At 39.5% G+C, this 25,618-nt stretch overlaps 1 protein-coding gene across 5 annotated transcripts in view; it reads left to right on the forward strand.

Annotated features, from left to right (window-relative positions):
• The window catches only part of fbxw7 (F-box and WD repeat domain containing 7), a 114,605-nt gene extending 91,868 nt beyond the window's left edge, over window positions 1-22,737 (forward strand). For all 5 annotated transcript variants that reach the window (XM_028442924.1, XM_028442990.1, XM_028442975.1 and 2 more), the window contains 10 exons: window positions 4,024-4,106; window positions 5,825-5,966; window positions 9,418-9,552; window positions 10,412-10,535; window positions 10,616-10,752; window positions 11,316-11,429; window positions 14,155-14,336; window positions 16,055-16,280; window positions 16,711-16,921; window positions 20,678-22,737. In XM_028442924.1, coding sequence (XP_028298725.1) covers window positions 4,024-4,106; window positions 5,825-5,966; window positions 9,418-9,552; window positions 10,412-10,535; window positions 10,616-10,752; window positions 11,316-11,429; window positions 14,155-14,336; window positions 16,055-16,280; window positions 16,711-16,921; window positions 20,678-20,946 — 1,623 coding nt within the window. In that variant the 3' untranslated portion in view covers window positions 20,947-22,737. The remainder of the gene's footprint in view (window positions 1-4,023; window positions 4,107-5,824; window positions 5,967-9,417; window positions 9,553-10,411; window positions 10,536-10,615; window positions 10,753-11,315; window positions 11,430-14,154; window positions 14,337-16,054; window positions 16,281-16,710; window positions 16,922-20,677) is intronic.
• Window positions 22,738-25,618: the final 2,881 nt, after the last annotated feature.

Genomic DNA, 25,618 nt, shown 5'->3' on the forward strand with positions numbered 1-25,618 from the left:
ATGTAGGCTTCCTCTTTGGATAGCACTGGACCCCATTATATTCTCCTATTGGTAGGACACTTGCTGCACCTGTGCTTTATCCTTAACCCTCCCTTTTTTCTAATAATGCTGGTGCCATACCACCATTCATCCTGTAATAATGCATGCTTTATACACATTTCTGATCCCATCTGAAGCTACACCTGCAGATTTCAAATGAATGAAAAACCACCTATACACACCCACACCCTTCCATCCTGCAGTCCTCTCAGGGTTGTTTTAACCACGGCTGCCTCATGTACATTTATATCACAATAATCACATTTACAGCCTGGAATGCACACATGTGATCATCAGCTTGCATGTGACTGTTAAGGTGGCCAATTCCGTGACATTGGAGGCTCTGCCCCAGGCTTCAGCCGCAAATAATGGGTCACTGTGTCAGCCTGCGTAAGGCAGAATATCCTTAAGGATGCTGGTGGGTTATTTACTGGATGGCACTAATGAAAATATATATTTGATGGTAAGGAAACGCACTGAAACAAACAAATAAATCACCAACATAATAGTAAAGCAGATAAATGTTAATTACACACATGCTAATTTAAAATCAGACTGAAGCATCCCATGTGGTGGGGATCTTTGCTTAATGCTCATAATGTGGTTAGAGTGTATTTTCTAATCAGTGAGGAGCAGATTGGGAGATGAATTAGATGATGAATCTTTGCCAATTTCTCTTCTTCCTTCCATATTGTGTATGTAATCTTAAATTCTAGGAATTTTGAAGTCGATCTGTTCATCTTAGATATTTTGTGGAGCTTTTTTCCCTTGCAGCAGCAATAAGGAAAATATATTTCCTTCTGATTACCAGTTCACACCCATTCTTCTGGTTTGATATTAGAAAGTGTGCCAGTTCTTTCTAAAATGGCCCGTTTGGAGCTTGCAAGTTTCTGTGTGTGTTGTTTCATGTAGATTGTCGAGAGGAAACTCTTTCTTGACTACTGAAACGGTTGAAAGCCATTTCCTCGTTTCTTTAACTGACTGATGGAGTAGGAAGTAGTCTCGGGCGACACAAACCAACACATTATGTGAGAGTGATTGCCATCTTTAAAATATCATTAAGTGTCTGTGTATCCATCTGTTGTGCTAGTAAAAGAGAAGCCAGAGAAGGGAGGGGTGCAGACCATCGGTAGTGATTTACAAACACTGCGTTCTCTGGTTACCTTTTCCCAGGCTGAAACACAAGAGGAGGCTGCCTACACGCTGTTTCCCCCCCTTCATGCATGCATTTAGGTTGAGGCTTTCTTACATGTATGCACACATTCAGAGCAAGCCAAACCTCACCCTTTCTTTTTCACACACTGGGAAACAGGCGCACACACCCACTGCATGCATACACACACCCAGGCTCTCCTTGGCTACTGAACTGCCATTGAAGTGAGATCACTGCCTTAAGAACTAGAAGTGGAGCTTGAGCGCTGTGTTTTAACAACCAACAATCTAATTGGCTCAGTTTTATCACTGACCTTAACTGTAAAGTCTACCTTCTAATTCCACCCTCTAATTTGAACCGTATTTGTTATTTTTTCTCAACTTTGTTGCCACCTTTTGATAATGATTCCTTCGTATATCTTTGCAGTTTTTATATGTTTTTTCCTTTGATCTTTAGCACCCTCTCACATGAGATGAATCGAGTGGGATAGCTCACAAATAACTGTTCTGAAAAAAGTGTAATGCCCACAGGGTACATAACCTGTGCTGCTTATTAGCAGGCTAATCATGTTCACATCCTTATATAAGCCCAGGCTTTGGGTGTTTGTCAGTTGTTTCGGTGCAGTGAATCCATAAACCTCATCAAAACCTGTAGTTGGGAACCTGTATTGGTTACTAATTCATGGCTACTCTTCCCTGATAGTCTGCCTGTCATTCAACGTCATTAAGGCCGAAAGGCAGGGAACATTGCCTTTAACTGTGGATCCTCCCGCTGTTTTCAACACTCATCTGTGTCCTCGGTGGGGGACGCACATGCACACCAGCACTTAAGGAAATTATAGTGATAAACCCAAAAAAAAAACTATATCTTGAGGAGAGGCATGTAATCATTCTACTGTGGAGTCAGACCGAATGGAGTCAGCTGTCCAATTTTGTTTGACTATACGTGGTAGAACACTACAAAAATAAACAAAATGAAATGCGCTAGCATTGCATTGCCTCAAGAGAACCTTTATTTACTATGGATTTTTGGTTTGGAAAAGCTTTTGTTAAAATGCTTGGCACTATGAAGGGAGAGAGTGCATTTCCCACTACATGTTGTGTCTTGCAGCTCAGCAAGACAAACTGTTGCACAATTACCTCTGACTCAAAATTACTAAGACTTGTAATTAGTAAAACACCAATGTTCCAGTCAGGTTTAGATTTTGTGGAAGAGCAACAAAAACTGTTTTATATTTTTTTTTTTTGAGTATAAATGTTTTTCATGATAGTGCTTTGCATTTTTTTTTTTTAATCTAAATAAAAATTTGATTTTAAAATCCTAAAATTCCCAAGTGCTTTTTAAAAACAATTAGATGTAATGAAAAATTAAAAAAATCAAGTGCTGTGTCTTCTATAAGAGCTTTTTGGTATTGTGCCGTCTATTCATCCTTAACTGTAGATGGTGATAATTGTTCAGTCATGCCAATAGATTCACTGCTCGCTTTATATTCTGAATGAGCATCAGAAGGCAGGATGTTGACGGCACGAGATGTTCTTGTCCTTTAATATAATGATTGAACATGGCAACGTGTCTATGTGATATAATGTAAAAGAGCATCACACTCTAGCATTAACGACCGTCATTAGTGTCGTCACTGATTTTTAAAGCCCATTGAACGGAATTCTTTAATATTAACTAAATGTTGAACTTGTGAAGAAACTGCCGTAACAATGAATTTAACGACGGTGAATGTTTACATTTCCAATTCATGTACATCTTTAGATGACTCAATTGTCACACTTATCAATCTGTGGACATGAATAATTTCTTCATAAAACACAAGAAAACCTAATTAATGAACAAGCAAGGCCGAGCTGCTACATTATGTAACCAATTATGGCTAATAATCAGTGTTCAGTTACTCCGCTAGCTTGTTTATTCATGAAAGACCAGACGATGAGATGGTGGTGATCAGTTGCATGTGTGTGGACGAGCGTTGCCAAAGCAGAACGGCAGGCATGGGATGAAGAGAATTGGCTCGCCCAGGCCGCCAACACAGGCTCCCTTTGTTTACACAGAAGGGTAAGTTGGTATCGGCGATCGGGCGTCGTGCGCACACGCAGGTGAAAGGAAAATAAAGAACTGGCTCGTTCTGTTTTCCCTCGTGGGGCATTAGTATGAATCAGAGCAGACTGTCAAAGTGTGCACGAGTGTGCTCCTCCCTCTAACAGTTGCTCTACTCAGTGGGTTTCTGTGTGCGTGGACGTGCTGAACGCTAGGAGGCTGGGCGTCAGCATGTTTGCCTCTGGATAATTTGTAGTGTCTGGCTGCTGAGAGATTTCTGTTCACATGTCGCATCAACATGGGAAATTATCAAAAGATTTAATCACGGTGTTGTAAAGCGAACATACAAAGTGTTTATTTAATATCCTATTTCATTAACCTGCTGCTCCCACAGAGCAGTTGTAAATTGTTGCTTGGTTAAGGAACATCTTAAGTTGAATCTCTAGTCTGCATTAAAGATTAATTTTCCATTTGCATTAACTAGCTTCAGGCCTGTGGCATCTGTTTTATATTATGCTGCGATTCAGACAAAATGTTAACAGTCCCACATGAAAAAGAGAAGTTCTGCCTCCACTTCTGTTTTTGGCGTCCTCTTTTAGGACTGCTGTTCATAACTTCTTATGTTTTTTTTTTAATGTTTCATACACTCAAAGAACGCTTCTGGAAGGGAAATCAATAAAGGAAAATTGTTTTATAGTAATTTAGTTTTCCTTGTGCACCCATTGTGTTATTCTGTGGTTGCTTATAAGCTTGTGCTTGTTTGTTTTTTTTCTCTTCTCTCACAGATGAAGAGAAAGTTGGACCATGGCCCCGAGGTTCGACCTTTCCCTTCAGGAAAAAAGCCCTGCAAAGGCCCGGAGTACTCAAGGTAAACCATTAATGCATGATCACAGCTGTCACACACTAACTTTCTTCTAATTGCCCTTCTTCTGCAGCTTTATGCCTTTGTTTACCACCTGAGGGTCAACAGGTTTTTCAGAAGAAATAACATTTGAAATAAGCTCCATCGTGTTATTTTCATGCTAGGCTGCAACTTAAGAGAGAATTTGAAGAGCTCTAATCAAAGATGCTGCATGTGTTTACCAGCTGGAGGATGCTTCATTTTCTTTATCCGCAACAGTCAGCCCAAAGTCCCAGATGTTTCTCCTCCCTGAATATTTAATGTTCGCATGTAGCAACATTAAAATTCAAACCGAACACAGCCACTTAACAGTAAATGTTGCAACGTAACCGGCTCCGTCTCAGCTTTGTCTCACATTAAAAATGCATCAATAGTGAAATCGACCCCCGGCCTCTTATTTTGCTGCCGGCTCACAGAGTCTCAAGCGATTGGTGTGCACGCCGGACATTTTTCCACCACTGTCTGTATATTATGAGAGGGAATGAGTTTCTTTGAAGACCTGCGCTGCCTCTCACGTCCTAGCACCACATTGATGTTGAGGCCTGAACAGACTGAATTACACCTTAGTTAATGAGCCATAAGAGCTAAATGAAGTCTTGGTTCTGGCTGCCTGGTTTTGGTTCAACATCAGGAATATTTTTGCATTTATATATTTTTTTTAATTCTGATGCATTGTTTCACATAAACCAGGAGGGAGCTGCATAATAGGAATATGATACTTAAAGGGAAGCACTTTCTTTTCTTAGGACTGCAGGAAAACTTTAAATTACATGTGATTTAAATTTGTTTCTTAACCACAACAATATGCAAGGCCTTATGTTGTTTGTTAGTCTTTGAGTTAGTGTTAATCTTATTTAAACTGTCAGGTATGCAAGATTATGTATTTTTTATTTATGATTGCGTTCTGTTGTGCACTGTTTTAGTGTGTAGATGAGGTTTAACTAACTATTGAGGGTTGGTAGAAAACGGAGGGTCAGTGGTTGGCGATTTGTAGCATTATAGCAACTCTGCAAGGTTGAGTGTTGGTAATACAATAGAAAACTGGACACATTTAATGTGTCTTTTGGTAATACACCAATAGATGAACACAACAAGCATTGAAGTCAACAGTATCAAATCATTTTTTGATGTTTTATGTTAACTAATTATTGTAAAGTAACCTGCAAGGCATGCTGGGACACCATTCCTGCTGTGGAACATATCAATAAGCTAAAGAGAAGCAACTTGGGAACATATAGATTGTACAGAGAATTTTACATAGATTAAAGATTTATTCTCTTAACAGCATCAGATCCTTTGTGCGCAGTCACCTCACTGGGTAATAAATGGTGATTTAGGAATGCAGGTCATATTAAATCTACATGTTTTTTTTCTTTAAGTTTAAAAGGAATTCTTTGTTTCAAAAGGGAAAAAAAAGCAAATACAGATGTTTTAAGCTTAGCAATTGCTTTTATCTCACCTAATCTACTGACAGTCCCACCCTCTGATCAGAATTAAAAACCAAATGTGTAAATATACACGTTCAGCATCCCTACATGAATAATCCTCATAGTGAGTCCCATTGAACTCTAGGATAGTGCTGTCAAACACTTTATTTTTGAAGTTAAGAGTTTCTCTATCGGTTATAAATGTTATCTCTAATTGATTGTCTTTATTTTTGAACTGTTTTTCTTTATAATTTGCAGCCCGACAGGAATTGTCCCGTGTCCATCCACACCCACCACATTCGGCCACATCAGGACAGCCAACAGTCAGGGGCAGCAGAGGCGACGCATCACCTCAATCCAGCCACCCACTGGGCTCCAGGAATGGCTCCGAACATTTCAGGTGACCTTTTTGCCGCGTTGTTTTTGTTTTTCCTTTTACCCTCCAGGCGACTTTTAACTCTCGAGCAAAAACACCTCAGAAAGAAGATTTAAAGCCTGATCCAGGGTGACACAGTCACTGTAATAATTGCTGCCATGTTCTCATAGCCCAGCACATTATCATGGGCACTGCTGGATGGAGATGGGATTAGTCGTACATATACGATAAAAAGCAGATTTATGAGGTCACAGAAGGAGACTTTAGACATAAGCCATGTGTTACTACATATGTGTTAGTTTCTACAGTTTTACTCTCAATAACTATCAATATCAACAGTCATGGTATACTAATATAAATAGATAGATACTTCAATAACTATTTCTAGAATGTATATATCACATTAACATTGTCATCAGTGTACAAATGCATATTTGTCAAGTCTCTTATCTTATGTTCGATTCAAATGCTAATTGCTTAAGACGTAATGAAAACCTGATGTCATTTAAACATTAGCCTTGATGGGGTCCATGTAATTAGTTGCCATAGATTTCATTACTCCAGAGAGTTCAAACCCATTATCTTTGACTGGCTGTGCAAACCTTTGATACCTTCATGTTATTCTTTTTAATGAATATAATATTCCTGGGCCTGGCCTGCTTTTTTTTATCCCTGACAGCCAGCTTTTGGCTACCAAACCTCCAACTTGCATTCTGTACATTCCCCAGTCCAGTCCTAGCCTGTGTGAATGTGAAGCTCTGGCTAACGAAACACCACGAGAACGTTGACTTCTTCTGGTTACGTCAAGGACATGCGTGTGAATGAAAAATGTCACTTGTTGAATTAAAGGATTAGTAAGAGATATCTGAAGGGTATTCATATCCGTCTCTGGTTTTTAGTCTGTGATAATAAGATTTACAGTATATTGGTAGGTCTAGATTGAATATATAAGTAGAGCTGGGAGTCAATGACTTTAGCAGAAGGATTGGCAAGAGAAGAATAGTTTATCTGAGTTTATAAGTATTAAAAGATCATCTGGCAGCACATCTAAAGTTTGTTTAAACAGCATTTGTCTATTTTTCCACACATGCCAAAGGTGATGCTCTATTTCATTTGTAAACATTTATGGTTTGAACAATTTATTCCCATTACTTTTCTAAGATAGACTTGTCAGATGTTAAATACTGAAGCTGAGGGATTCCTTTCTCCAATCTTCATTATTTTGTTCTTTTTGAGGCTTGATGAATTCAGCCTTCATGCTAGTGTTTTACTGAACACACTTTAGTGTTTCCGTGAATGTCTTGCTTGAGTAATTTTGTCAGCAGCTCATCAAAAATGATTGGTTTAATTAAAAGAGCTTTGCTCTTTTGCATCAGGCGGATTCTTTGCATGTTCAAGTGGTGTTACTGATCGCAGATTTTAGAGCTCCCATCATACAGAACCATTTAAGTTGCAGCAGAAAGCTAACTGACATGTCTAGACGGAGTTTAATAACCAAAAACATTTTGTAAGGAAATATTCAGGTTATTTTAGCATTTCTTCTAGACTCAAAAATGTTCACAGCTGTTTCTATACATGCCAAATGATTAGAACATACTGTATATATATATATATATATATATATATATATATATATATATATTCATTCCTAAAAGAAGAAGTAAACCAGCATTGCTGCAGAGTGAAGGGTTTGTTAAAGCTTGGTGTTTGCATAAAAATGCTTAATTTGTTTCTATTTTTGTTTCTTTTTTTTTTTTTTTTTTTTTTTTTCAGATGAGAACATGCACAGAAAGAATAAAATACACCTATTGTTTAAAAGGATGGTTGAATCCATGAACCAAAAAACTAATGTAATTTTAAAATGATGCTTTCAATGAATTACTGAAGCGCAGGAGGTTCAGTGGTGCATCATTGTATCCCAACATGAAGGGTTGAAGCTTTGTCTCCTGAGGTTGGGACAACAGCTCATGCTCATGTTTCTGTCGGTACTCGCGTCCAACCATAAATGGCTGAAAATCGATGCAACACATAAGTAGCTGCTGCATGATCTTCCCTCAGGGATGAGGTCTCTAAACCCCCTGATTACCTTCGCAACCAGGACCACTGAAGCTTTTAGCTGCCAAATTACAGGTGGTTTGTGTGTGCCAAATTTTCCACCCTGCCTCATAGCCTGTAATCATGTTGGAGGAAAACAACTGCAGCTGTTGCCTTAAATGTGTACTCCTGGTGCTACTTTGCAGAAACGGTTGAGCAACTGAATGTCTAAGAAAGGAAAACATGATAATGACGTTGATGAAAACTGCTTCCTGATTTTAAAATATTCCGTTGGCTGCTGGAAAAAAAAAAAGTGGTTGCCTCCAGCAAGTCTGTGCGGCTGTGGAACGCACGTAGGGAACATTCTCGCGTTAGACATGGCATAGAGCAACATACCGCTCAAGGTGCCCCAATCAAAGAACCTACACAAAACAAGCACACAAAGACAAGTCAACGTTAAGCTATAGGGCAGCGAGTGGCGTTTTCTATATATTTGGTGTTGTAACCCAGATTTGAATGCATAATAAATATTCTCCTGGCCGTGTTTATCTCCATGAGCGCACCTGTCATGGTAAACTACTCTTTAAAAGTCTGAAAAGAACACAGAGACAAAAGAGAACACCCAGCTGTACAGACAGTGCAGGGACGACGATGCTACACAAACCAAACGGAACAAACCAAGCCACTACTTCTTCTCTTTGAGCTTTATTCTCACACTGGTTATTGCAGATGGTGAAATCCGATCATAACAACTGACATGAGCCCATAATGCCGGGGCATCATAAACCAACACATCCTTTGGGCCATATCTTAATTTATAGTCAGACAGGCAATAAACTCAAATCCTCTCTTGTTTGTGACTCACACAACCAATGCAGACATGCATTTTACACCTCAATATTTGAGTCATGAGTATGTATTTGATTTAAACACATAGTGTAGTATTAATTCCCATTTTTTACTCTTGATTAGTTGTGTAAATACAGACATTTCTTTAATCTTCAATGTGTTTACAACAAACTTTTGTGGTCTTAATCATCTTGTGTAGATATTTATTTACACAACTGCCAACATTTTCTATTTAAGTTGTGACTAACCTTAAACACATAATTTTGTCTTTTTAAAAAAAAAAAAAAAAAAAAATATGTTAAGATTTCATTACTTTCAGAAAACTTTTTTTCAGAAAATAAGTTCTCTGGACATGTTTCTACTGCCAACTGTCAGTCTTTCTCAAAGGCATTAGTGATTGCTTTGATGTATCCATACAAGTTCTTTCATAAGGAAAGCATCATAGCATCTACTGCTTTCTGTAAAAATGAACTTGTAGGAATACATTAAAGTAATCACTAGATGCCTCTAAGGAAGGCTGATAAATGAAACCATAACATATTAACCTTAAACACGGGTCTAAAATGTTTTGTTCATTTCTTTACCCAAACAGAGCTGGACTGGCCCAGAGAAGCTGCTTGCGCTGGATGAGCTGATTGACAGCTGTGAGCCAACACAGGTCAAACATATGATGCAGGTGATTGAGCCACAGTTCCAGAGAGACTTCATCTCCCTGCTGCCCAAAGAGGTGAGTGTTTAGGCATTATCTTCACTTTCTTCTGACCTGATCAGCCACAGGAAGGACAGTCCTCCTCCCAGCCATTAGCCTCTCACTCAGTTTACTGCATCATCATCCAATGTGGGCATCTTGTTTGCAACATTTGCCATGCAGAGAATCTGGTTTCACGGTTCTTTTTCAATCACACAAGATTGCTTCGAATCACAGCAATGTCATTTCAAATACTTGAGACAATATCTGACAGGTGTTCGGATGAGCTGTGATGATGATGGTGATGATGGTGATAGTGGTGGCAGCAGCATCGGGGAGAGTGAGGCAATAAGAGGAAAGATTTCGAGGTGTTTCAAAGCCAAATATACAAACTGTGTGTTCACACAAAGTGCTTTTTCATGTGTTGATCTTGTTGTCTTTGATCTCTTTTTGTTTTACAATCTTTCATCTGTGCTAAAGCTGCTGGAAGTATATTAGAGGAGGCTTTTTTTGGAAACTTAAACAACATATCTTTAGGCTGGACTGTAGGATTAGAATTAAAACTAAATCCAGGTTTCACAATGGGCCACGCATAGTCTTTTGAAGTAGTTTCTGTTCAAAGGGCTTTTTAAGCTTCAGAACTATCCACGAACATGGAATTGGCTGCTGGCTCAGACCGGCTTTTAGATGATTTGCAGTGTCTGAGACTGACCCAGGCTCTTTTGTGGAAAGCCAAAGGAACTTCCACTCGGAAAAGGAAACATTTCTTAACGTGCCTCAGAGTTTAGTCATTCAAAAGAAATGACTGGCCCTTTATCCTCATGTAACTTGTTCTAGTTGTTTCATGTTTGTGTGTCTCTGCTGCCATTAACACATTTTTGTCTTCATCTTTCAACAGCTGGCTTTGTACGTGTTGTCATTCCTGGAACCGAAGGACCTCCTCCAAGCAGCACAGACGTGTCGCTACTGGCGAATCTTGGCCGAGGATAACCTGCTGTGGAGGGAGAAGTGTAGGGAAGAGGGTGAGTCTTTATATCTTAAGATATACTTTTTAATTTCAAAGAAACTTTATTAAGCTTCTCTCTTGTCTCACTCTTATTAGGTATTGATGAACCTCTGCTCCTGAAGAAGAGGAAAATAGTCAAGCCTGGCTTCACTCACAGCCCCTGGAAAAGTGCCTACATCAGGCAGCACAGAATAGACACGAACTGGAGAAGAGGGGACTTAAAATCACCTAAGGTAGCTTTGCTTTTTAAACCAGTGATTAGCTAATGAATACAGTAACCTCGTATATCACAGAAATAAATCTGGTACATCACACTGTCTGGTTCTGTTAAAACGGCTCTCATTAAGCGTGACACATGCTTGCATTGATGCTGATTGTTTCTGCATAGAGGCTGTACTTTACACCACAGATCCCTAAGCATCATCAGGCTGCAGGCCAGTTTGTTCTTGGCAGCAAGAAAGTTTCAAGCTTCCATTTATCTGCGTACTTTAATTTAGAAGCAAGAAGCGCTCACACTGCAGGTTATTTTAGGCCTGTGCACTTCAGAATGAGATTCATCTGCTCCTGGTGCTTCGTAGCATATGTGGCATGCTCTGTCATTTGCTGAGCTTGCAAAATCAGTGATGCAGTAGGTGAAAATGTGCACACTCAGACACAAGGCACTGCTGTGTGCAAACCTGCAGCATGTGACGAGTAAAGCACTGGACTCACTGTCCTTGGATGTGTTTGCTTTGTCGCTCTGCATTCCTCCACTTCTTCCCTTTCACTTATTCTTCCTCTTCTGTCTTTTCTAAAGGTGCTTAAAGGCCACGATGATCACGTGATCACCTGCCTCCAGTTCTGTGGCAACCGCATCGTCAGCGGCTCTGACGACAACACGCTCAAAGTCTGGTCAGCGATCACAGGAAAGGTACGCGACCGTCCAACACTTTTCTTCCTTCAGCAGGGTAACTTGTATCGATCAATATGGCGAGATAGACTTTCCTCTACAATATGAAACACATCCCTGCAGGACTCATCTAACTCCTCCTTTTCTCTTATTTATCCATTTTTTCCAAATTGGTTATACAGCCCATGTCTGCCTTGGGTGTTAGTATTCATAGCTGAGGCTGGTGCAACCACACTAGCTTTTTTTTGCTGCAGCTTTACATGCAGTAGTAAAAAAGAAAGGCAGTGGTTAGACTGTGTTAATAGAGAAAGGCTCACAGATTGTCGCAGCACTTTGTTGCTTCAATGTTGGACCACCTTTTTAAAAATTCAATTATGTTTTGATCATAGCTGTAGGTTTCTTTTTACTCTTTTTCTTTCACTTGGACTTAATAAATTAGAAAAGGTTTTATTAAGGAAACGCATTAAAAGGTTTGAGAGTAATTGGTTCTTACCGTGATCAAACAGGAGAACGATTCGTTCTTTTGTTAAACGCAAGAGTAGAAATTCAAATTTCATGGGGTGCAAAAAATATGGCAGACCCTGTATAAATGTGGGCCTGCATCCAATCGATTACGTGTTTACTGAGCCAAGGTCGTGCGGTGGACACCGTCGGCACACATTATTTTATTCTTTTTCATTCTGATGTTGTGATGGTTAGAGTAAAGCCAATGTGGCTTTATCCTCTGGCTCTGCAGCTTTTCCTTACCACTTTGTATTCAGGTAGACATCCTGATGCACTGGATATTGTTACATGTTTTTTTTTTACAAACACGCCTCAGAGTTATATCAATAATAAATCTGATTCTAGTTTGGATGCTGTATTCTGATCACGCATCCTATTCTTTAGACTTCATGCTTTTAGAGTTTTTAATCCCATAGAGGACGAGATGCGTACATGTAAGAAATTGCAAATAAGGCCAAGTTGAAAAATTTGATCAATTTCCCGTAGTTTGCATTAAATTTATTATTTATACCATCCAATTTCCAAACTGAAGCCAATTCTTTGAATAGTGAATTGTTTGACCTTGGTTTGTCTGTAGCTGTTCAAACTAATCTTTCAACTTGAAGCCAAGCACAACGTCTCCCACTACAGCTGAACCCCATCCATTCCCTTGAGTTTTAGTCAGAAAAGAATTACAGGCCAGTGTGGGTCAATCAGCAGAAAGATTTTGACTTTTACTCTTTTGGATTTTTCATGTTATCAAGTACAAAACGTGTTTTTATTATTATTCATTAATTTTTTCACATTTGTGCTCTGATGTGTAAGAAAAATATCTCCAAACTTGCTCAAAATACCACACACAGAAACAGACCAGCCACTTTAAAACAGCTGAACAAAATCTGTCCAATCATCATTTTGCTTTATTTAAATAGTTTTTAAGATCAGATAATGAGTTTTACCCAAAATAACCAACTTATTTAAATGAGTAAGAAATTAAAAAAGTTAATTGTAGTACTCATTAAAATTGTAAACAGTTCAATAATTATCTACTAGATTCCCTGTTCCGTAGTAGATGTAGAACAAACTGCTTCCTCTTTTCTGCTTGTTTTGTCCTGCGTTTTAATTCATTGTTATATAAATGACTGCAGCCTGAACTCATGCTGTGGGGCAATCAAGGATTTATAATGAGCACTTTTCATTTAAGGCTTTCCCCCACTCTTATTAAAACTAGGTCGTTACTTAGTAATAAGGTCTGCAAGTGTTTCACTGAAATAATATGAGCCGCTGAAGTTAAGGTTTTTGGGTTTTTTTGTTGTTTGTTGCTTTCTTTTAGTTTAATCCTCCCTTCATGAACACTTCCTAAAGCTTTGGCTCAGAATGAGTCAATTACTGACTTGATTAATCTTTTCTTCCATAGTATAATCTCTTTTTAATGAAGATGTTTTAGCTGAGGTGCTGGTGAACTTTTGCTCCTAAGACGTTTAGTTTTTTAAATTTCTTTGTGGAAATGTGCCGACTATGCTTGCATAACATGCGAGCATGACTCTACCAGGGCCTGGGGGAGTCCTACAGTAAATCTTACCAGTGTCAGGAAATCACTCGGTTACGATATTAAATGTTGTTTAACATTCAACAAGCATTTCCCTTTTATTTGTCTGCCATCCTCTCATTATGTCTTGATATAAAATGAGGCTATTACGTCCTAACTACTTGTGTTAACCTTCACTACTACCTAATTCTGGAGACTTTAACATTATTCAGCTCTGGGGCTTGTTTGCTTGGATTGTTTCCCTGTTTTAATGATATAACATGAATGACAATCTGTAGAAAGATAGGGAAATTAAAGCTCTCATGCAGAATTTTTCTCTAAACAAAAAAATGCACCATCTGATCCATGTCGAACAAACTGTGATGATGCAAATTTAGTTAATCAGATTTCCATGTCTGCATTTTTAATGAGGATTAAAAGGCTGTTGCGTAGAGTGAATTGACCTCTTTTTTTTTCATATTTTATAGAAATGTTAAATGGATGTTTATTATGATTGCAGTCATCTTTTTCAAATTATTATTCCTTTATTTAAAAAACAAAAAATGAGCTAAAAACAGCAGTGGGCAACTCTAGCAAGTCTAAATAGTAGTCCTAAAAGTAGCAGAAAGTCCACAGATTTAAGATGTACAGTATATACTGTATGTTCATGAGCTGAAATTCACAACCATTGTCTTACTAGTGAAAACTGATGGAGTTTTTCTCTGCACTCTTCAGTGTCTGCGGACGTTAGTGGGCCACACAGGAGGCGTGTGGTCATCCCAGATGCGAGACAACATCATCATCAGCGGCTCCACCGACCGCACGCTCAAGGTGTGGAACGCTGAGACGGGAGAATGTATCCACACCCTCTATGGGCATACCTCAACAGTACGATGCATGCATCTACACGAGAAGAGGTGAGTAGCTCGTCCTAATGACAAGTGTTAAGTTTCTATGCAACCATTGTTTATGTCAATAGGCACAACAGCAGATATTTCTATAATCTTTCTTGATTCTCTTTTTTTTTTTTTTTTTTTTAAGTTTCACTGTTCAATGTCTAAGCGACACTTTTCCATCATTAATTGCACTAATTTGCATTTTATTGTTTCTCTCAAGATCTAAAGATGCTCTTGGAGGTTTGCCGATTAGCTGTGATACTTTAGTGTGAAAAAAAACCCCCACAATGCAATGTGTGAACAATAACTCAATGTTGCCAATAAAATGGAACGGTTGAATAAATGTGTTTAAATCCAGGTAAAACCAAATAGATCTATAGTCATTTTCTTTTGCCTGAATAGCAGATGATGCTTTTCCAGCATAAATGAAACTGTATTTTCCCCCGAGCATTGAAGACATGTTTAATATTCATTGTATACTGGTCAGCTGTTAAGTCCTCTTCACAGTCCCTTGACGTGCTTTCCCTCTTTAGTGTAACTAGTTCATAGATTTATTTGTAAAGCCTGGATCAGCTGAACCGAGCCTCTTAATCCGGTTAAAATAATGTTGATCAGGCCTCATTGCTTTTTGACTAGCTGAACATGGCACATACTTGATTTAAAACTTTAATTCCTTTACGTTTTTTTAAGGCCGGTTTTGTAAAACAAGCATTTGCTCTTCAATGTCTTTTTAAATAGAATCTTTTAAACACATATTTGTACTATTTGGATGCTAACTTTCCATTGGCCTGAAACCTATAATATCCTGAAAACATCAAACATGATTTTAAACAAATAATCCACATATCATAATCTGTGAAACAAATCGATGTACAAACCTTCAATCTCTGAGAAACAACTCCAAGACAGCAGAAAGGACAGCAGTGGAATTGTAACGTGCGACTCATCCAGCAAAGAGAGCAGTGCTCCAGGTCTTAAAGAGGGCAGCATGTATGAAAGTGAGGCTTCTTAGCGATTAAATAGACCCTGGGAGCCATTTTAAGTGAACTGGGACTTCATTCATTCACTGGGTGTCGCACTCTGGAGTCTTAAAGTGCTTTTTTTGCCTTTGGGCCCACTAAGCTTTTTGTGTAGCATTTGATTACTCACTCAGTGGAAACGTTGTGCTGCAGGCGGACAGTGAATAACTGGTTGATATCTGTGTGTTTGGACCTGTAGGTTATTAATACATAGGACTAAATGCTAGGCCTGCATCCACAGTGCTGCTAGAACTAAAAAGTCATATTATTGGGAACTAACTGACAGTATGTAACAAAAAAAAGTCATGGACTTCTTACAGTTATTAGTGGAACATTAAAATTGAGTCCTAACGATAATCTCCGAGTGTTTCTCTTTCTAAAACCTGTAATGCGTCTTTTCTTCCTCGGTGAAGTCACCACACAGGGCGTCTGTTGTAACTGCATAGGTGTGTGTTTGTTCATGTTTGGACTTGAATTAGAGTCTGTCGGTGATTCATCTTTGGAGGAGTGGAGGAAAATGTGTATTCCTTCATCATTGTCCTTTAGCTGCAGCTGTATGAATGTGTTGTGTGGAGTGGATGTATAGATTAGATGTGTACAAAGCTCGGATCAACACAAAGCTACACAGGGCTTTGAAATGTTTTCCCATCAATCCTTCACCGTCTCTTAACCCCTGACCAACGGCGTCAAACACCTAACTTGCCATCTTTTCATTCGCAGGGTGGTCAGTGGCTCACGCGATGCCACACTTCGTGTTTGGGATATAGAGACAGGTCAGTGTTTACATGTTCTCATGGGCCACGTGGCAGCGGTGCGCTGTGTCCAGTACGACGGACGGAGGGTGGTCAGCGGTGCCTATGACTTTATGGTCAAAGTGTGGGACCCCGAGACGGAGACCTGTCTCCACACGCTGCAGGGCCACACCAACAGAGTGTACTCATTACAGGTAAAACACCCTCACCCTCACACCAATAACCTAAAGATCACACCTTTTAAAGTAGAAGTTTTGGTTTTAGGTTGGTTTTTTTTATGCCATTTTGTTGTTGTCTATTCATCACTGGCTCCTTGAAGATGTCCTCTCATCATTCGTGTGATGACAGTGCACTTTGTGGTTGCACAACCTTCAAAGCGAAGGCGGTTTATGTCTTTGATTGATTGTTTTTTCTACTTGGTAGCTTCATTAGCCTTTTTAAAACGTTAATGCAGCTCCTACAAGATGACGGGACAAACAGAAATGCTTTCACAGATCAATAAGCCATTAATTTCAATGGGTTTGGTGCTAGGTACTGTAATACAGCTCAGTGTGCTGTTGTTGTGAGATTTATTAGCGACAAGCACAAAGATTTCAGAGAGATTGAAAGTTACTTTTTCCACAGTTTGATGGGATCCATGTGGTGAGTGGCTCACTGGATACATCCATAAGGGTCTGGGACGTGGAGACAGGGAACTGCATCCACACGTTAACAGGACATCAGTCCCTCACCAGCGGGATGGAGCTCAAAGACAACATCCTGGTCTCAGGCAACGCAGACTCCACCGTCAAAATCTGGGACATCAAGACGGGCCAGTGCCTGCAGACGTTGCAAGGTGAGGGAGGTTGGGACGAATTACAGGAAAGTGGTTTAGGGATTGTATCATGTAAACTGAAATGTGGCACATTTTGCACATTCGATGGATGAATTAACCATTATTAAAAGCAAAAAAATGGGAATATCATAGGTCTTTGTCTTTTATATATGCCAATAAACATGAGATGATGGAGGAATAACAACAATTAATACTAGTGTGATGTACTTTGTTTACAGTTTGCTGTGAAAGAAATGCTCCTCCTTTAGACTCATTTTTTAACGACAAATCTTTCGACTCATTTTTCAATTACTCGACTCATCTTATCTAATGAAAAAGATCACGAATTTATTACCTTTTGTCTATTTTATTTTAAATATAACTCATGGATGAAAACATAAAATGTCACCTGTACCATGACTAATGTAAACAATATAATTATAACGTCAACAAAAGAAAACATACATATAGGATGTTTTTCACATTAAAAAATAAACAAAAATGCAGTTTTTCTAGTATATTGCTAGCTATAACAATCTGTACGACCTCTAAAGTTTACACTGCCCAGTAATTTCCAGTAAGTATTAACATAACAACAAAAATATGTATTAAAAAAAGGATGTAGAGTGTTTGAAAGTATGATGTAATACAATTATTTCACTATTAGGGGAAGAATATTTTGTTGTTGTTTGCCAGGCAAAACAAAATAGTTACATTTTGGGCTCATCTTGATACATTGATCAGTTATAACATTTTGGGTTTTATTACATTTTGTATTGTTATGTTTTGGGTCGTTGTTGCATATCGGGCTCTAACGAGGTAAAAAATAAATTGGCGTTTAATAGTGAAATGAAGCATTGACTGAAAAAATGCCGTCAACACATTTTAATGGTCGATCACATGAACTATGTTGACAAATTTGGAAGCATTAATCACTTGTGTTGTTTTCATTTTTTCCAGTGATGCATATCATTTGCACTGGTAACTTGGTTACTCTATATTATGTATTCTACGTGGTTAAAAACAGGAAATGTTTGATTTTACCCAGAAGTCTCAGCCGAGCCTTTGACAGGCTACTCCATGTCTTCATCAATGTGGAATAACAGCAGCTGCAGCCTTTAGGAGACCCTGCAAACGCACAGTATTTAACCCATGTTAATGCTAACAGTCCAATTATGAGCCCGACTGAATGAGTGTGTGTGTGTGTGTGTGTGTGTGTGGCAGCGCTAACACCGTGCGAGCCTGCTGCTCCTGATTACACTCTCATTTCCTTTGTGTCTGTTTGAATACTTCAACTCCATTAGCAGCTCCAGAGCCTCACAGGAAGTTGGAAATCCTTTGCTGAATAGCAGCAGCAGCGGACACCAGTGGCCCACCTCTAAATGCTCTCATTAGTAAAGTACAACCCCACAAACATCCGACAGACACTGCAGGCGAACAAAAGGATGCCCCAGTAAGAGCCTGAAGAGAAGGGAGGGATAGAACGGGGTGAGAGGACGTGTGTGTGTGTCCTTTAAAGAAAAGACCACTACAGTAAAAGACTGAGGGCAACAGGGAGCTTTGTAGGTCATACATTTAGGTCAGTGGACAATTTCTGTCATTCATGAGTGTGTTTTGATAAGACAATAGGACGCCGTTGTAGAGATGAAGAGAGCATAGGTAATGACATGCTGGACCTCTTTGTTGTGGTAATGATGAGAGCAGAAACAAGGCATGCTGGGGGTTGGTGCACAGCACTGTTTTATCCTCGGGTAAATAACAGCAGCTTTGAAACACAACTAAACACAATATTCCTGCCATGAATGTTACGTGTGAGAGGAATGGATGGTGACGCCACAGATAAATTGGTTGTCTGAATAAAACAAGGCTTTGTTTACACAACACTCGATCCTGCTTCCTGTTTGTGTCGGCTTAAATCACTGCGTCACAATATCCTTTACATTGAGATTGTTTCTTTAACCTGTGTGTGTGTGTGTGGGTTGGTGCCAATTACATTTTTCAGTTACCATTACGTCTACAGTTACAGTGACCAGCATTTTTTTCATTTTACAATCAAATTACATGTATGTTTTTATCCTCAAAGTCAATTACAATTACGTTCTCAATTACTAAATTTCAATTACAATTAATCACAATTACTTAGCCTGAAATAAATAAGAGAAATAAAAGTTAACCTTCCTCTTGTGTTAGCTTTCTGTTAGCATATCTTATGTTAATGGGTCCTAAATTAATTTCTTTCCTATTTATTGGTTACCTTGTTAAGCTTCCTAATAAATAAAAATATAGGTTTTATTATTTTTGGTGTGGTTGTCTGAGCCTTTTTTTTTGTCAGTATATCCCTAGATTTATTTGTTTTTAATAGTAAAATGTGGGAAAGCTTGATATGAAACATATTTTGATAATTATTAACTACATATGTGTAGAACTGTACATAGAACTGTAACATGGTTCCCCAATTTAGCGTTAACTTGTAATAATAATAATAATAATAAAAATAATAAAACATTTTTTTATGGAATTTTCATGACAATTACAAAGTCAGTTATCTAAACTCAAATACAATTGAATTACAATTATGACAGCAGCATATTTTTAACAATCATAATTACACCATAGTTTAAATTAATTATCAATTACAATTATAATTGACCCAAACCCTGGTGTGCGTCAGTTTAGAGTGGTGCCCCCTCAGCACTGACTCACATTATCAGTAGAGGAAACGCTGCCATTTGGAAGCCGACTACGTCCATGCATTACAAACATCCTACTGCAGCGACTGTGCTTTGCAGCCAACACACACACACACACACACACACACACACACACACACACACACACACACACACACACACACACACACACACACACACACACACACACACACACACACACACACACACAGGTGGAGAACACCCTTTTTGGCCTCTATGACGATGACAGAACCACTGCAGTTTGTCTGTAGGGGGAGAATTTCAGTGCAGTAAAGAAACAAGTTCTCTGTTTTATTCTGTATTAAATTTCTTTCAGAGTTTGTAGGTTATTTTATCTCCAAATCACTTGTTTACCCACTCACAACCTAAAAAAAGGTGTTATAATTTCACTAGCTGGGTTTCCATTACCCTTGGAAATGAACAAAATCTAAATAGCGTAATAAAAACTGGTAATGGAAACACCGGAGTCCTGGAGAAAAAAAAACACTCAAATATCGCTAAAGCGTTTTTACGCTTTCATGAGGAGGTATTTCGGAATCAGAATAGTTTTATACCGTAATAGTTAATAGTATAAATAGTTTTACATAATGGTTTCAGATGTTTCGACATTGAAATGTATCGCAAAAGCACAATGAAAACACTTTTCCCATAATTACATGTCACAGAACGGGACATACCTGGTCACATGACCACTTCTCTCTGAGAAAACATACGAGGCTCCTCCCCAAAACAGCCTTCAATGCAAACGCGTTCAAAGCGCAATTATACTTTGTCAAATTTTAGATATATTGCTTTTAGGTAACATTTTACTTGAAGTTTTATACATAAGGCTGACATTACGCTGTCATCATTATGACATGACAACTTTCATTAGCATGAAGGTGTCATGAAGGCTGTCATTAAGTGCCGTTCGTTAGCCTAATCCCACTAGATCCCTCCACCTAACCCAAAAATGCCAACATAGGTGTCATAATTTAACGAACGACACACAGCTAGAGACATCAAAGTTTTTTTAGTATTTATGTTAACTTTAAGTATCTAACCTAAACCCTTTGTGTGTGTCCAGGTCCCCACAAGCACCAGAGCGCCGTCACGTGCCTCCAGTTCAACAAGAACTTTGTCATCACCAGTTCTGATGATGGCACGGTCAAGCTGTGGGACCTGAAGACGGGCGAGTTTATCCGTAACCTAGTGACCCTGGAGAGTGGCGGCAGTGGTGGAGTGGTGTGGCGCATCCGGGCCTCAAATACCAAACTGGTGTGTGCAGTGGGCAGCCGTAACGGGACAGAGGAGACCAAGCTGCTGGTGCTGGACTTTGACGTGGACATGAAGTGAGACGTCACTGTGGGGAAAGAACAGCGAGAGCAAAACAATGCCGAGGAGGGACGGAGGAGCGGGGCCGGACGGGACAGGGCGGGGCTTTGGAACACGTTCAGAACTCTATCACCTACTCTTACAACCAATAGCATCACTGTCTGCAGTGGACTGTCCTGTCCTCCACCTTCATCCTCCTACCTCCACCTAAAGGCTCACAGTTTGGCACCCCACTGCTTTTGAACCCCCACAACCAGTGCAAGGTGAAGCTGGAAACGAGCCAAAGAGTCGGCACGGCCCGATTGGCCTCTGTTTGGTATCGGTCGGGAGGAAGAAGAAGAGGAGGAGCGGCTGCTTACGACTGAACTCTCCTCAAAGCCACTCTCTCCTACTGGGGGGTTGGTGTCATACAGACTTGGTTTAGCTCAAGTCCGACAGATTTTGTGATGTACAGAGATATAATATTTTTTAAAATCAACAGTGTCCCTCCTTCACACAGACATCTGCTAAACACTCCCTCCCTCCCTCCCCACCATCACCACATGCACAAACACACTCTGCAGACTAATCAGAGACCGTAGGTCAGGATGGAGGACGTTTTCCAGGCACACTCAAACATGTAAAAATAATCTGAGAAGTGATGAGGGTTCAGGCTCGTTTATTATCACTCCATTTCCCCTGTTCTTGTTGTTCTTTTGGTTTTTCACAATTTGGCACACAACCACAACTGTGAATTTCAATGAGTTTCATGCTTTCTCACATCACTTTTTGTCTTTCTTGCCATCAGCACCAAAATCCCAGTATTAGAAACCAGTCCCATTAAGGTTTGCTGCCGTGATGGCAGTTTGTTCAGTTTTTCTTTATACTTAAGTTTTTTTTTTTAATTATTTGGGTATGGAGCTCAGTCTCCACATTGACATCAATGCTGTTCGGATGTTTTCAGTCTAGCTGGTGTGGTTTCCCTGATGCCAGCGCTGTGCAGAGGAAATATATTTTGCTCTAAGCGCTGTGTGTGGATTAATGCTCCTGAACCTCTTGGTTCCCCCACACCCCCCTCCAGTGACCCCCCCCACACACACACACACACACAATTCCCTCCCCCCAGTGGCCAAACTGTGCTTATGCTGCTAGATGAATGGGAAAGGAGAGATGGAACTTTTATTTGCTGAGACGTTTTAGTCCCAGGCAAAATTCCAAATTAAACTTTGTCTGTTCAGACAAAAAGAAAAACACCCAACACACATTTTTTTTTTCCTCTTTTGTTTGTTTGTTCTTGCCACTGAAACTTGAGCCAAACGTGCCTCTACGAGGCTGTCAGGAGGGAGCGTGTCCGACAGGCATTGACGGGGTCGCCTACAGAAAGGAAAGAGAGAGATGTACACTGTTGGCGTGAGTGCTTGTGAGTGCATGAGTGTGTCATAGCGTGTTAATGGGCAAATTGTAAACACATTCCTTGGGACATCGCTCTTTCAGCCTGTTCTATGGGGTAATGTACAAAAAGCTGTGTGCAACGGCAAAGGAGGAAAAGTAAAAAAAAAACAACAACAAAAAAATCAAGCTGGCAGTCGTGTGGATTCAAACACGTGAGTGACGGAAATCTGTCTGTACTGTGTGTGATTGTTCTGGGAGTCTTAGTGTTACATGTGTTGCAGTCCATATCCCCCCCCCCCCCCCTCCAAAAAAAAGAAAGGAACACAAAAGGCAACAAATCCTGAACAGATACATTGTAGCCAAACAGAAAACGTCTCAATCTCCATGAGTCACAACTCAAGCTGAACTGTGAAAGTGGTATAACACTGTATATTAAAAAAACAAAAAAAAAAGTCAGAAAAAAGCAAACAATCTTGCTCTCCTTGTTGTCTTCTCCCTGTTTTTAATTTATGATCTGGTTTGAGAAATCAGATTTTGCCTCTGGTGTGTTTTTTTTTTTTTTCAGTTTATGTAAACTGCCTGGCAAAAACAAAACAGACAGAGGAAAAACTTTAAAGGGATTGTGTATTTGTTTGATTCACTTAGAATTTTATTTTCTTATAACTTAAGTGCAATAAAATGTGGGGTTTTCTTTTTCATTTCAAGCACATCAGTCGTCTGTTTTTGTTGTGTGTGTGAAGGCTTCATGTTCAATAAAGCAAACCTTTGGATAATTTTTTTCACAAAGGGAATAATTTCATCAAACGATGACAGGACAAAGCTAATGCACAGATATGGTCCAGTTAATTTCAAAGGTACAGGTTTTGATAAACATGTAAAACATATTTCTAACTGCTTTTGCTGGTCAGTTTTAAGGACTTTTTCTTCATTTTAAAACATCTGTGAAAGTTGGTGTTTGACTCGCATGATTTTCTGTCCAGACCAGCCCACTACATTATCAGTGGCACCACATGGAAGCTGTTATTAAGTCAGTGATGCTCAACATGTGGCTTTTTGTCTTAATTTGAATTATTATTCCCCCATAAAACCTTGAAAGGTGGAAACTTTTTTAACCCATTTTACCTTTTCCTCTGGCCGTTTTGCCACTTCCTTTGTCCCATTTTTGCTGCTTTTCAAAAAGGTCTGATTAATACAATTTTTTGCTTTTTTTTTGTCCAATTTTGCAAGTAAATTTTGACACTTTTATCCAGTTTTTGTCCTTTTTTGAACTTTTCATCCAAATGAGCTAACTTGCCCAAAAAATACCACAAGTTTTCTTTTTTTTTCCCTTTTTCACTCTTGTTTGACACATTTTACCCATTTAAGCTACCTTTTGCCATCAAATACCACATGGTTCCTCTTTATTTGCCGATATTGTTTTTAGGCCATTATTGACTGCTTTTGGCTCATTTTAGTCACTTTTCATTCTTACTATGTTTTTGCCACTTTTGGACCATTATTGGCCACTTGTTACCATGTCTGCCTTTACTCGCTCATCAAAAAACGTACCGGACCAGATGACTTTGGGACGACGGTCCACCGTGATGATGCACGGTATGCCAGATGGCCTTTCCAGCCCTGCCTCCAGGACAACAAACTGTCTTGTTTCACGGTTTTACTAGTTTAGGTATGGACTCACTGATCCCTGTGGAGCTGCTTCACAGCTACAGCATCAAACCGTATTACCACAAGTGATACATAAATCACATCCAGCAAGTGGCACAACCACACTATAAAAGCAAAAAAATGAGGATTAGTTTGCAGGCGCCTCTTCTTAGGATCTGAGAAACTTTTCAAAGACTTGATGTTTGCAATCATAAAGCTGAGTCATTCAAGACTTTCATGCATGTTTAATGTGAATTTGGCCTTAGCTTGTGCTTTTATGTTTTTTTTTGGTTTTTTCCACAATTTCACACATTGCAATTGTTGCTACATCAGAAGCAGTGTTTGAGGTCGCATCCTACAAAATATACATATTACAAAAGTAACAAGTTACAAAATAAACTTACCATATTTTTTCAGTAGCCAAGGAATATAACATACCTACACAAAATATGGTAACATATTTTTTATAGAATATTTCTTACACATACGTATATTGGTCTAGGATGCACTGGCATGTCTTGGACTGTGGGATAAAACTCGTATTGGGCTTAACCTTAGACACGTTGATCCAAATAGCTGTTTTAGGTACCACTCACTCCTTCCCTTTGTCCACAGCCACCACCATTATACCTAAGCTTCACATTGTCACCAGACTGGCTTGATTACACAACACAATATGCACAACTACAACTACAACTACACATCTCACTTTCACTTTAAAATAATCAACTCTTCCCCACCCTTTCCTCTCTTTTTATATCCTCCCTAAAATAAAATGGGTTTTTTCCCTTCCTTAGGGAGGGTTGGTGATGGTCACAATTATGCAACAAAACAAAAAAGGTAATATGTTAGTCTACATTTCGAGTAACTCGAGTTACAAACTCTTCCCAAATAAAATGCACCAAATCAAGTTGGACACTGGTGTACAAGATCGAGAATTACTTAAGTAACTATGATTCTATGAATCCTGGATGACCACCAAAGGCGGTGCTTAAAGCACTGGATCTTCCATCTTGCGCATGCGCTAGTCAAGTAATTATATCAACAAAGTCACCTGTGACCCCGGATGATCCAGAGAGTCTATATCAACCAGTGTCATCAGGTGATCTGTTCCTGTCAAAATCTTCTCACGAGGACACAAGGATCCTGAGTGACAGGATGCTCTGGTGATCATCCAGGGCATGATGAGGAGGCAATGAAGGATTTGGCCCGTGACCCACCCCAGAGCCATCAGCCTTCCAGCATAGACATGCCTGGCTCACTGACAGAGCATGCAGCTCCCCCACACGGTACCACAGCAAGAAGAAAGGCCGTCTTGAGAGACAGCCACTTTAAATCAGTGTGTCCCAGCGCCTCAAAGGGCGGCTGGGAAAGGGACTGAAGGATAACCTGTAAGTCCCATGATGGCGACCCATAGACCCAACGCGGTCTGAGTCCCTTTCAGAAACTGCTTGACCAGATATTGTGATCCCACTGACTGGTCATCCACCTTTGCATGACTGGCTGAGTTAGCAGCCAAATTCCCTCTGAGGGTGGAAGTAGTCTTGTTTTTGTCAATAATTGACCGCAGGAAACGCAGTATAGCCACCACTGAACATGTCTCCGGCACCTCGTTGTGAGAGTCACACCACTCCACTATGGAATCAGAACAGTATCATAATGAATGAACTCTTGCAGG

The sequence above is a fragment of the Gouania willdenowi genome, chromosome 1 (genome assembly GCF_900634775.1).
Source record: "Gouania willdenowi chromosome 1, fGouWil2.1, whole genome shotgun sequence".
In the NCBI taxonomy this organism is placed as follows: domain Eukaryota; kingdom Metazoa; phylum Chordata; class Actinopteri; order Blenniiformes; family Gobiesocidae; genus Gouania; species Gouania willdenowi.